The sequence below is a fragment of the Mus musculus genome, chromosome 10, assembly GCF_000001635.26.
Source record: "Mus musculus strain C57BL/6J chromosome 10, GRCm38.p6 C57BL/6J".
NCBI lineage: Eukaryota > Metazoa > Chordata > Mammalia > Rodentia > Muridae > Mus > Mus musculus.
In genome coordinates, this window is record NC_000076.6 from 24,294,281 (window position 1) to 24,308,068 (window position 13,788).

Sequence of the window (13,788 nt, forward strand, 5' to 3'; positions counted from 1 at the left end):
TTTCAAACCCTACTTTCAATGATGGTTCTTAAATGTTTTAATCTTCATGTAACCCACCACCCACCAGAGGTTGTGGAAAAGAAAGGATACAGGGTGGGGGAAGTGGACCTGTTTAGAAACGTTCTCAGCAACTCAACTTCCATCAATGTTGTCTGGGAATTGGCAGTTCAGTTCACAGGTTTGCAGGTGGCAGAGCTCAACTCACTCTCAAACAGCTCACAGGTACACCAGCAATCCAGTTCGGTAGAGTCTGGTTAGCAACAGTGGTGGCACTGCCTAGCAGAGACAGCCGGACCTCAGCCTTTGGCTCAAGTCAGCAGGAGGGACCAGAGAGGAACACCAAGAGAAGCTTTTGGCTGTGAATGGTCAGTGAAGAAGAGAGTCCCACAAGCAACAAGCATTGCACAGCTAGCTGTACCAGCAAGCCAAGCTCTGTCTCTATTGCTCCATAGAGTCCCATTATAGCATCACGTGTGCCTTGTCTCAGCACGGGTCTTGCCCCAGCAAGTGCATCCAATCAGCCCAAGTCCTTGGAAACAGCAACAAACTGCAGCACACCACCAGAAGTTTTTTGGTGCGTTTCTCTCTAGGCCTCCCGACAAATGTAGCTCAACTACACAATGTAAGGCAGAGCATACTCGTGTGGTTAGCAAAGAATCCTTCATCAGGTGTCCTTTCACGCGCTCGCTTTAGCAGAACATCCTCTCTCCTGTGTCTGCTTCAGCGAAATGATCCTTATGAATTTGCCTTAGCCTTTCACACCTGTGTCCACTTTAACAAAATATTCCTTCATGTGTTCGCCCAGCAAAACACCATCCAACTGACTTTCCAAAGAACCCTTAAGTTTCTGTTTTACTATTTAGTGAAAGAAAACTGCCTTTAAGGTATTTTTCAGTGTGTGTGTGTGTGTGTGTGTGTGTGTGTGTGTGTATGTGTGTGTGTGTGTGTAGGACAATGTGCAGGGGTTAGTTATTTCCTTCCACCTTGTGAGCCCCAGGTATAGAATTTACACTGTAAGGCTTGGTGACAGGCATGTGTGCCCTGAACCATCTTGGAGTCCTGAAACCCACCTTTTTACCATGAAATTTGGAATTTTAGTTATTTGATGATACGTTGACTCTGGAAGGGACTCTATTTCATGGCTGTGTATGTATGATACTTCAGTACCACACTTGACTATTATAGATTTAAGTAGGAAAATAAAGTCTGTAAACTCCTATTTGTTGTTACCCTTTCCCAAATTAATTTGATACTCTAGGTTCATTATATTTTTATAGAGATGATTAAGACAATCTGTTAGTTTCTTAAAACAAATAACCAAACAAAAACCTACAAACCCTACTTGGATGTGCTATAGAAATCTCAGGACATGCAGAAGGAAATGACTAGCCACCAAATAAAGACTAGACATCCCCAATTAGCAATCTAACATCCCCTGTTTCCAACCCTGGACAAGAAGTTTAAGAAACAAAGAAGCAAGCAAGCATTAGAGACCAGTGGGGATCCATGCGGTGTATGGAGCCCTCTGCGAACATGAAGTGCTGCACTCATTCAAGCACTTTCTCGCTTTCCTCAGTTCTGTTTTATAGTTTCTAGTGTAAATGTCCTTCACCTGTTTTGTAAATAATATTTTAATACCTTCCTGTGCTAATCATTAAGCTGACTGCAATTTTCAAAGCTTGGTATTTCTCTAAATTGTCTATAGATTAAGCTTATCTTTATGTAGTTGTTCACATGCTTAATAATTTCAGACTGTCTCTAACTCTTTAATATCCTTGTCAGTGTGACTGGTCAGGATGTTTAGGACCATGCATGCAGCTTGACTACTGAGGCCTGACCCGGTCGCAGGTGTCTGAGTTGGATCCCTGAATACCTGACCTGTGTCATCAGCAAATACCTCCACTCTTACTAGTTGGAACTTAAAAAATCTACCAGCTCTGGGAGCTCTCCAATTTTTTTAAAAATATTTCCCTAGTTCCTCTTTGTCTATCTTGTGCGATTTCATCCCGCACTTAGTTGTCCCTAATATGGACTTAAAGAGCAATCTGTATGCCAGGCCCCCTGTTCTCTACATGGAAACTCGTCACCTCTGACTCCCTTAACTCTGATTTTTGTCTCTTGAATTCCTTGCGATGGTCATTTTATTGTTGGAAATTCTCCTTTCTGTATTGTGATCCAAGGAGTGCTCACAGGCAGAGCTCTGGAATGAACACAGCGTTCAGACGTGACATGTCTTCATTTCCTCTGGGTCAGAGTTTTCTCATGCCTGTTTTCCAGTCTCCTAAGCAGGCACTCTGTACCGCTCTGTTCATGTGTGTTGGCTTTTTCCCCCCTGCACAGTAAGCTGGTGTTAGTTGCTCCATGTGGCCAGGAGTGAAAGTCTATTAATGAACATTCTGTTTGTTTTACTAATTTTTGACCATATGTTTATTTGTGCTATAGAAGGCAGTCTGTAGTGCTATTCATTCGGCTGTATGGACCCGGGGCTGCTTCTTGGCTGGGTTAACCCACTTCCCTTCCTTCTCCCCACACCTCTTCCTGCTCCTAAGAACGACTCCAGCGGGAAGACCTTTAAAAGAACAGTGTGGTTCCAGGCAGATAAGAAGTCTAACAACTTACACATACAGGATATTTTCTTCCATCTGGTTTTATATTACATGGAGCAGGAAAGCCATGTCTAAAGTCATTAAATTTTAAATGCTTCCCTGAGTCAACTGAATTTACAAATAAAATTGTTAATGTTATGCAGAAAAAAATTAAAATACAAAATTAAAATATTGTGTGTTGCTGTAAATTTTGCTGTGTTATAAGACAAGCATACCTCAGAGTTTAAACTCAAGTTACAAAGGAAAATGATCCATCAGTACTAAAGTATAGTATTAACACAATTTTTTCAAATCAACTACAGTGATTATTGGTATTGTTTACTTACTTATAAGTGTGTCTAGGTAGACACACCCTGTACTTACTCGGGTGTTTTAGTTTCTGTAAGATTCTCCCTTCTTCTAACTTGACCCTACCCCAGTGATAGCAGGCTCATACATTATTCTTCATTTGTTTATTTGTTTTTTGTTTCCAAGATAGAGTAGCCCTGTGTAGCCCTGGTTTGCTCTGTAGACCAGGTTGGCCTCGAACTCAACTCCAAAGTGCCGGAAAAACAGGCAAGATCCACCAAACCCCGTCGGTACTTGTTACTTTCAGGGTGAATGTTTCTGCTAGAAGGCATAGACTTTTTTTTTCCCAAGCAAATAATTAGCATATTTGCTTTTGTTAAGGCTTCTCTCCTTCTCTCATGGTTCTGTAGGGATTTGAATTGCACTCTTAGAGAAGCTGGAAAGGTTAGAGGTGACAAAAAGGACATTTATTACCAGGGGTGGAGAGAGACAAAGTATGTGGCAAAGAGGCTCAGGGAGACTGGTACTGCGTTTTCAGATTCCCAGTCTTCAAGCCTCATCTCCAAGGCATGAACCATTGGGTTTGCTCCCGTCCTCTGGTTGTCCTACCAGCTCATGTAACTTCCACTCTTTTCTTTCTGTGAACTCTCCATAAACATTAACTTAATGTTTTTTTTTTTTTATAGAATCAAAGATTTTAAAGTCATCTCTGCAGAATGCTTACAGTGTTCACTTTGGCCAGCAAAGCTGCACAAAAGTCAATTTTAGAACTTTAATCACATCAAATGCCTTAGTAAAAGTTCAGGCGTCCCCTTGTGGTCTTTCCTGGGATTGCAGGCAGATACTTCCAGTGCCCATCCTGCAATTCCTGTATTCCATTTACATACATAGTTTAAAATTTTTTTGCAACATATACATCTTCTCCCTTCAAAGGTAAATGTTATTATAATATTTAATATCAAATTAACTTATAATAAGTAAAATAAATAATAAATATCATTAAATAAAACTAGGAGCAAATTTTAAATGCAGAATATGCAAATTTAACAGGCTTCTTTCCAATCAAGGTCTGCTCTACCGCAATTCTTGGTTATATGTCACCAGAATTTGCTGAGAAAATGCTATAGGTCTGAGAAAACTGTGTGATATATTTAATGTAGAGAGATGCAGATTATTCCTAAGTTACTGGACTCAATTTTAAAGACAGTGTGAAGTAATGCATTTAAGACTCTACAAAGAAATTTTTACTTTAGTTGGGGGTGGGGGAGGTGAGGGCTGAAGGATATAACCCTGCTCAAATCCTACCCACTCTTCTCATGGTCTCGCTTCTTAGACTAGAGAAAAAGAATGTTCAAATTTGACCTGAAAATATTACTTTTATAATCCCTCCCCTCAGATCCATTGCACTGGCCTAGCTTATTTAAAATGGTGACACCCACTGTGCCTCAGGTTAGACAACAAATGGTCAGAGTGTCTTGGCCATGTGTTTAGACTGGATTCCTCCTCAGCAGGCAGGAATCTGTGATTACCAACAATCACCAAATCACCCTGCGGGCTATCACAAGTCTGACACCTAGTGGTCACTCATGGCAAGCTCATGTAACAGCTGTAGGTTAGTTAAGGGAAAGTTTTGGCTGCATAACTTATGCTTTTCTTTATCCAGAAGCCAATAGTATACAATATTGACAGGAAGCAGTCTCCTGAATAGCCTTTCAAGGAGGCTAAAACCCTCTTGTGTTACCTTTTCATTCTTTGCCATTTAAAACCAATGTGCCTGTTTTTAGGGTGTCTGTGGAAGCAGAGTATATTGTGTGTGAAGTATAATTTTCTCAGTATATGTATATATTTTTGACACAGGGTCACATGTGGCCCAAGGCTGGTCTTGAACTCTCTGTGTAGTGAAGGTTAGACTTGAACTATTTATCCACCTTCTGTCTGGATGCTGGGGTTACAGGCAGAGGCCACCACAGATAGCTTCCATGCTTTTAATGCTGATTCAGAACTAACTCTTTTGTACTGGTTTTCTCAAGCAGCCAAAGCAGGAGATCTGCTGCTGAGGCACCCATCCCCACTGGGTATTCTACACTTTGTACCCGGTACAGTAACGTTCAAGAACGTAGACTGTTCTTAATTATATCATTAGAACAACATCCTGTTTAGACATTACCTCTTATGTTAGGGTGTTCAGTGGAATTCTCAAACCCTGGGAAAGCTTTCTGAAGAAAATTAATCTGCCTAAAAGTTAAAATTCCCATGCTCTGATGGAGGGCACTATATCCACCTACATAGGCAGAGCACTAACTAGATTTAGTGGATTATAAACAAGGGAAAGAAAAAGGCATGAAGTTGGGAGGGGTGTGCTGGGGATGAGGGTGGAGAGGTGAAATGGATATAAAGGTATAGATAGTTATATGTTGTTTTGTTGTATATATGTATGAAATTTTCAAGAGTAAAGAAAATTTGAACAAAAAGAATTTCTCTAAAAACAAAAGGATGCAAAAACAAAACACCGAGCAACAAAATTTGATCGAGCAACAAAATTTAATCAACGTGTGTAACTGAAAATTACAAATAAAAATTACATATGATTTCACCTAAAATAGTAAAAACAAGAAATAGAAACTTGTGTCTAAGGAAAAATCATTCTTTTAGAAGCCTCCGTATTTGTTCACTAGAGAGATCGTTCAACAGTTAAGAGGGAACCATGTTCATTTCTCAGCATCCAAATGTCGGCTCATCACCACTTGGTTCACATCCATACATGCAGACAAAGCACTCATACACTTAAAATAAATAAGTGTAAAAGGGAAAAAAATTCCAACTTTATTTGGACTGGATTTCTCCTAACAACTAGTGATTCCCTAAGTGTTTATATGGGGTTATTTTTATATGTGAAAAGTGAACATGCATAAAGTCTATGTTAAAATGATAAAACACTTCAGGAAATATAATGTAATGCAATTGTGATCATTTAATTTCAGGACATGGCCTTTCATTATCAAAAGCCCTAAGCAGTACAGAAACCTTTCTTTCATGGATGCAATGAACAAGTTCAAATGGACAAAAAAGGAAGGGCTGTCCTTCAACAAGCTCGTTCTTAGCCTGCCTGTGAATGTGAGATGTTCTAAGACAGACAACGCAGAGTGGTCGGTAAGCCCAGCTTTTCATCCTCTGGGAACCTGGTTGTCACAGTTTACCTGATTCCCAAAAATGAAAATTTAAGCTTCAGACATTTATCTATAAACTAGTGGTCGGGGTGTCCTTTGATGTTTGATTATGTAATTTGTTCAGCGATCATTTGAGGTGACAGACAACCTCTGATTCCCGAGAGCTCCCTTTGAAGAGAGATGTTTATTCTGAAACTTTAGTTGTGAAATGGTCATGCATGGGGCAGCTTTAGATACCATGGGGACCAGCCTGCCTGGGACAGCTTTAGACTCCATGAGGACCTGCCTGTAGCTCTTTCCAAGGACTCTTGGCTCCTTTTACTCCACCCCCTCCCTGCCAGGCCTAGAGTTTCTGCATCCTTTGATGCTTGGCTTCTTCAGCAAACACAGCCTATCCCCTAATCTCCAGCAGAAGTGGAGGTGACCAGGCAGGATCTTGCTATGATAAGATGATGTGACTATGACAACATACAGAACAACAGTTCTCAGCCTGTGGGTCACAATCCCTTTGGATATTCTGCATGTATTTATATTATGATTCATAACAGTAGTAACATTAGAGGTATGATGTATCAATGAAATAATTTTATGGTTGGGGGTCACCACAACATGAGGAATCATATTAAAGGATCTCAGAAGGTTGATAATCACTGATACAGAAGAGTTTTTTCGGAGGCTTACAGTTTCAGAGGGTTAAACCCTGACTATTATAACGAGGAACCTGGCAGGTATGGTGCTGGAGCGGCAGATGAGAGATTACATTCTTATCTAAGTAGAAGTGGGAAGGAGAGAGGGAGGGAGGGAGAGAGAGAGATGGAGGGAGGGGGAGAGAGAGATGGAGGGGGGGAGAGAGATGGAGGGAGGGGAGAGAGAGAGAGAGAGAAAGAGAGAGAGAGAGAGAACTGACCGAAACCTCAAAGCCCACTCGCAGTGACACATGTACTCCAACAAAGAAAAATAAGCCACACCTTTTGATCCTTTTCAAACAGTTTCACCAACCAAGGATGAAGTATTCAAATATATGAGTGTTGGAGTCCCTTCTGATTCAGACTGATGAAGGAAGCTAGGCCACAGCCCTGCTCTTATATGGCTGCTCACAAGAATGGCCTTTTTTCTTTTTCAGATTCAAGGCATGACAGCAATACCTCCTGATATCAAAAGGCCTTATGAAGCAGAACCTCTGGTGTGCGAGAAAGCAGCTTCCCCACCTCTACACGGCATTTTCTCCCTCCGCTTGCTCACGTGCGCTCTGCTTCTTGGAAGTATGCTGAGCAGCCAGGGCTTGTGACTTCTGTCATACTCGAGTCTGGAATATGTGACTGTCCCTTAAAGTCAGGTTAAAGACCATGTTTATGTGAGGCCTGGAGAGATGGGTGGGTACGAAGAGCCTGGACACTTAAATTTCTGCACACACAAGTTCTTTCTGTTTTCCTTCCCAGGCTACCTAAGCCATGTCACTGTGGTTCTCTGGGTTTCTCGACCAAAGTTGATGTTCCGTGTATATGATTAGTAGAATAAAAATGGACCTGGTTTATCCACTTAGCAAGCCAGCACATCAAGTGGAAAGCAAAGAGTCTTTAATTTTTCAGAATTCCATGTGATTTCAACATGACACTCAACATCCTTCTCACAAACATGCTGACCTTAATAACACTAGTGGACTTACTCTCCGATCCCATTTGCTCTTCATCCTTTCTGGGTGTAACTCGCCAGGGTGAGCATAGCCCTCTCTTCGACAGGTCCCAGTCCCTGTGGTTTCTCTGATTTTACTCATGGTCCTCTGACCTCAGTGTTTATCTCTGCATCTTTGGCTTCCTCCATCCACCAAGTCTGTTGATACCCAAGCCCACATCAAAGTATTTCCCAGTCTTTCTAGCACTGTCCAGCCGAATGTGTTTCTTACTCTACAACTCTCTTAAAGAAGAGAGATGTGAGTAAGTGTGGGGATGATGGGGGCTGATTGTTAACTGGGGAAGAAAATGGAGAGCAGTGAAGGGTTCTAGATGGGGTGAGATCCCCAAGACAGGAGGCAGGGCCACAGGGTCTGTAAGGTTCCTCACCACTCAGTGCTACCCTCTGGGTCGATCTGAGTCCCATGTCCTATAACAGATTCATTTTTATATTAGTTAATAAACTGACTTCCAATACAAAACTGCCACCAACTGAAGGTCTTATTCTTTTGGTTCTCTTTGTATTATCTGCCTAAATCTTGTTTTATGTCCTATCTTCATCCATTAAGCTGAATGTCTGGATCAAATTCACAAGCTTAAAGGAATAAAGGTTTTATATGGTGTCTTATGTGATTCATGAGAGAATCAAGTTGTTGTGTACTGATGTCAATAAAATCAGCCGAGAAACTGTATTTTTCCACTTTAAGCCCTTTCTGTCTTACAAATATCATCTATATTGTCATTTAAATAAATATTCTGCTTTAGAGTCTTCACTTCTTGATTCAAAGAATTTTTACACTTGAGGAAATATCGACCTATTTTGTGTCTAATTTTACTTATTTTTATTTGTATGTATGGTCTGTATCAGATTCTATGATTTTTTTCCTATATATTTTTTCATTTGACTGTTTGCCTGAGGAATATGATCACCTCAGACACACCTATTTGAAATTTCATGTTTATTTCTACTTCAGAATGTCTGGGATCTGAAGTATCAAAACCAAATGGCTTCTGTTGGGAGTGATTCAGTACTGTGTTTAGTCATTGTTATTTATTATAACTTACTTCTTGTTATCGTGCTTGGTAAGTGAGGTGAGCACTGTAAGCATGAAGCACTTCAGAAGTGTGCATGAGGAGCCAGCCCAGGAGACCTCTTCCCACTGCCATTGCGGGGCACAAAGCTGGAGCTATGTTCTCCTAGTCCTTGTGACTATATAGCCCACATATAGAGTGGGATTAGGAGAGATTAGGCCGTGAGAATACCATGCAGTACTCACATCCCGTGATGCTAAGTAGAGCCTCTGAAACTGCCTGTGCTTACTCTTTTTCACAGTCTTTGCGATGCTGCCTTGGTCAACATTAGCTGCTTCCTAAGACTGTCTGTCATGGAAGCCTGACACCTGAGGAAGAAGAGAATCCAAACAGATGAGATGACCTCTGTTTTGATCCTCACCTACAGGGCCTGTGAGGGAGACATGAAATTCAGAATTCATCCTGGTGGTGGGGACCTTGAATGGTAACACTCTTCTGAACATGTTCAGGGACCTAGCAGTGAGAAGAGCGATGATGCAGTTAGCTGAGACAGAAATGGCGCAGCTTTGATGTGACCCTGATTCTAATGGCTGCAGAGACCAAGGGAAGGACACTTGGAAGCAGGAATAAACACATTATACAGTTTGTTTAATCAAACTCGCTACTGAGCATGAGGGATATTTCTGGCTTTCTATGTGCTGAGCATCATTTCACGTTCTTATAAGAAAAAAAATTAATAGTCTGAGTATCTCTGTAGAACTGGTTCAGTATAAGAGGAATCAGGGAAACAATCACATCATGTCCATGAACTCTGGTGAATATTGATAGCTGTCCATCAGCTTTTCTTCACATTCTGAAACATTTTTTATTTATTCACTTTACATCTCAATATCAGCTCCCCTTCTCCCTCTTGTCCTTTGGGAAGGGAGAGATACCTCTCTAGGTATCGCCCCCACACCAACTATAGCCCTTCACCACCCCACCCCACCCTTGACCTTGTGGGATGATGAAACATCTTCTGGGTATATGTAGAGGAGTGGTATAGTTGGGTCTTGAGGTAGAACTGTTCTCAAATTTCTGAGAAACCATCAAACTGACTTCCAGAGTGGTTTTACAACTTAGCACTTCCACCAGCAATGCAGGAGTGTTTCCCTTGCCCCACATCCTCACCAGCATGTGCTAGCACTTGAGTTTTTGATCTTAGCCATTCTGCTGGGTATAAGATAGAATCTCAGGGTCATTTGGATGAACATTTCCCTGATGACGAAGGATGTTGAGCATTTCTTTAGGTGCTTCTCAGCCATTCAAGATTCCTCTCTTGAGAATTTTCTGTTTATCTCTGTATCCCATTTTTGCTGGTGTCCAACTTCTTGAGTTCTTTATATATTTTGGATATTATCCTTCTATCAGGTGTAGAGTTGGTTAAAATCTTTTCCCAACCTGTTGGCTGCCATTTTGTCCTATTGGCAGTGTCCTTTGACTTACAGAAGCTTTTCAGTTTCATGAGGTCCTATTTATCAATTCTTGACCTTGGAGCCTGAGCCATTGGTGTTCTGTTCAGGAAGCTGTCTCCTGTGCTGCTGAGTTCAAGGTTATTCCCATCTTTCTGTTCTATTAGATTTAGTGTGTCTAGTTTTACATTGGGGTCTTTGATCCCTTTGAAGTTGAGTTTTGTGCAGGTGATAAATATGGATATATTTGCGTTTTTCTACATGCAGATGGCCAGTTTGACCAGCACCATTTTTGAAGATGCTCTTTGTGTTCCATTCTTCGGTTTTGGCTTCTTTGTCAAAAATCAAGTGTCCATAGGTGTGTGGGTTTATTTGGGTGTCTTGATTCGAATCCACTGATTAACCTGTCTGTAGGCAGTTTTTATTACCATTGCTCTGTAGTACGGCTTGAAGTCACACTTCTTTTACTGTTCAGGATTGTTTTAATAATCCTAGGTTTTTTATCATATGAAGTTGAGAATTGAGTTCTTTCAAGGTCTAAAAGAGTTGTTTTGGAATTTTGATGGTTTCCATTGCATCTGTAGATTGCTTTGGTAAGATGGCCATTTTCACTATGTTAATCCTACTGGTCCATGAGCATGGCAGGTCTTTCTACTTTCTGATATCTTTCTCAATTTCTTCCTTCAAATACTTGAACTTCTTGTCATACAGGTCTTTTACTTGTTTGGTTAGAGTTACACCAAGATATTTTATACTACTTATGACTATTGTGAAGGGTATTGCCTTCCTAACTTCTTTCTTAGCCCATTTATTGTTTGTATAAAGGAGGACAACTGATTTCTTTAATATATTTTTTTATCCAGCCACTTTCCTAAAGGTGTTCAACAGTTGTGTGAGTTTTCTGGAAGAATTTTTTGGTGTCACTTATGTATTCTATCATATCATCTTTGAATAGAGATAATTTGACTTTTTCCTTTCCAGTCTGTCTCCCCTTGATCTCTTTTAGTTGTCTTATTGCTCTAGCAAGAATTTTAAGTACTATATTGAATAGGAAGAGAGTGAACAGCCTTATCCCTGATTTTAATGGAACTCATTTAAGTTTCTCTCCATTTAAGTTGATGTTAACCATTGGCTTGCTATATATTGGCTTTATTGTATTTAGATATGTATCTAGAATTCCTGATCTCTCCAAGACTTTTAACATGAAGGGGTGTTGGATTTTGTCAAAGGCTTCTTTAGCATCTAATGGGTTAATCATGTGGGTTTTTTCTTTTAGTTTGCTTACATGGTGGATTAAGTTGATGAACTTTTGAATATTTAATCATCCCTGAATTCCTGGGATGAAGCCTACTTGATTATAGTATATGATGTCTTTTTGGATTCAGTTTGCAAGGATTTGATTATTTTTTTCATTAATGTTCATAAGTGAAATTGGTCTGAAATTCTCTTTATATCTTGATTCTTAGTGGTTTAGGGATCAGGGTGACTGTGGCCTCATTGAATGAGTTTGGCAGTGTTCCTTCTGTTTCCATTTTGTGTAATAGTTTGAGAAGTATTGGCATCAGCTCTTTTTCGAAAATCTCATAGAATTCTACATCTGGCCCTGGGCTATTTTTGGCTGGGAGATTTTAATGACTGTTTCTATTTCTTAGGGGTTATAGAGCTGTTTAAATAGTTTATCTGATCTTGACTTAGCTTTGGTAATTGGTATCTGTCTAGAAAAATCACCCATTCACTTATATTTTTCAATTTTGTGAAGTATAGGTTTTTGATATAAGATCTAATCATTCTTTGAATTTCCTCAGTGTCAGAAATGAAAATATCTCCTTTTTCATTTCTGATTTTGTTAATTTTGGGTACTTTTGCTCTACCATTTAGTTAGTTTGTCTAAAGATTTTTCTATATCATTGATTTTTCTCTAAGAACCAGCTCTTGGTTTCATCGATTCTTTTTATTGTTCTCTTGGTTTCTCATTTATTGAGTTCAGCCCTGATTGTGATTATGGCCTGCCATCTATTCCTCCTGGGTGTGTTTACTGCTACTGCTTCTGCTTCTCCTTCTCTTTCTCCTCCTCCTATTCTTCCTCCTCCTTTTTCTTTCTAGACCCTTCAGGTGTATTCCTTTTTTTATTGGTTATTTTATTTATTTACATTTCAAATGTAATCCCCCTTCCCAGTTTCCCCTCCATAAACCTCCTACCCCACTCCCCTCTGCCCCTACTATTATGAGGGTGCTCCCCTATGCACCTGCCCACTCCTGCCTCACTGCCCTAACATTCCACTACACTGGGGCATTGAGGCTCCACAGTACCAAGGGCCTCCCCTCCCATTGATGCCTTCAGTTCTTCCTGTAACTCCTCCATTGGGGTCCCTCTGCTCAATCTGATGGTGGACTGCAAACATCTGCATCTGTATTGGTCAAGCTCTGGCAGAGACTCTCAGAAGACAGCCATACCAGGCTCCTGTCAGCAAGTACTTCTTGCCATCAGCAATAGTGTCTGGGTTTGGTGTCTGCAGATGAGATGGGTCCCTAGGTGAGGCAGTCTCTGGATGGCCTTTCCTTCAGTCTCTGCTTCACTCTTTGTCCCTGCATTTCCTTTAGACAGGAGCAATTCTGTGTTAATATTTCTGAGATGGGTAGGTGGCTCCATCCCTCAACTGGGGGCCATGCCTAACCTCTGGATATGGTCTCTACACATTCTCTCTCTCCTTTGTTGGGTATTTCAGCTAATGTTATCCCCACTGGGTCCTGGGACCCTCTTGCTTTCCTGTCATCTGTGGCTTTCTAGTGGTTACCCCCAGTTCCCAATCTCCCACTGCTACACCCCTGAGATGTACAAGAGGGTCAGGTGTACTCTTAATTAATTTGTATGAGAACTCTCCAATTTCCTTATGAAGGCACTAGTGCTATGAACTTTCCTCTTAGCACTGATTGCCTTGTGTCCCCATAGGTTTAAATATGTTGTGCCTTCATTTTCATTGATTTCTAGAAAGTCTTCCATTTCTTTACTTCTTCCCTGATCCATTTGCTTAGCAAACCTACTTCCTGCCTGTCTATCTTTGTTACTGAGCTGTGTTTCGTGTATACAGAAGAATGATGGATTTTATTCACACATACACTCTGTTAGTGTGTGTCTTTTTACTGGGGAATTGAGTCCATTGATGTTGAGAGATATTAATGTCCAATGGTTGTTACTTTCTGCTATTTTGATATTGGTTGTGCTAGTGTGTGTGTGTGTTTCTCTTCTATTGATTTTAATGGTATGAAATTATTTATTTCTTGTGTTATCTTGAGTGTAGTTAGCTTCATTGGGCTGGAGTTCTAGTATCCTCTGTACGGCCGAATTAGTGGAAAGATATGGTTTAAATTTCTTCTTGTCATGGAATATTCTGGTTTCTCCATCTATAGTGGTTGAAAGTTTTGCTGGCATAGTAGTTTGGGCTGACATGTGTGGTCTCTTAGGGTCTGCAGGACTAATACCCGGGCCCTTCTAGCTTTTGAGAGTCTCAAGTGAGGAATTGATGTAATACTGATAGGATTGCCTTTATATGTTACTTGGCCTTTTCCCTTTGCT

The 13,788-nt window shown here is 40.5% G+C and overlaps 1 protein-coding gene across 1 annotated transcript in view; it reads left to right on the top strand.

Annotated features, from left to right (window-relative positions):
- Positions 1-8,503, top strand: part of Moxd1 (monooxygenase, DBH-like 1) — a 79,267-nt gene extending 70,764 nt beyond the window's left edge. Inside the window, exons 11-12 of the mRNA NM_021509.5 lie at positions 5,876-6,044; positions 7,185-8,503. Coding sequence (NP_067484.2) covers positions 5,876-6,044; positions 7,185-7,349 — 334 coding nt within the window. The 3' untranslated portion in view covers positions 7,350-8,503. The remainder of the gene's footprint in view (positions 1-5,875; positions 6,045-7,184) is intronic.
- Positions 8,504-13,788: the final 5,285 nt, after the last annotated feature.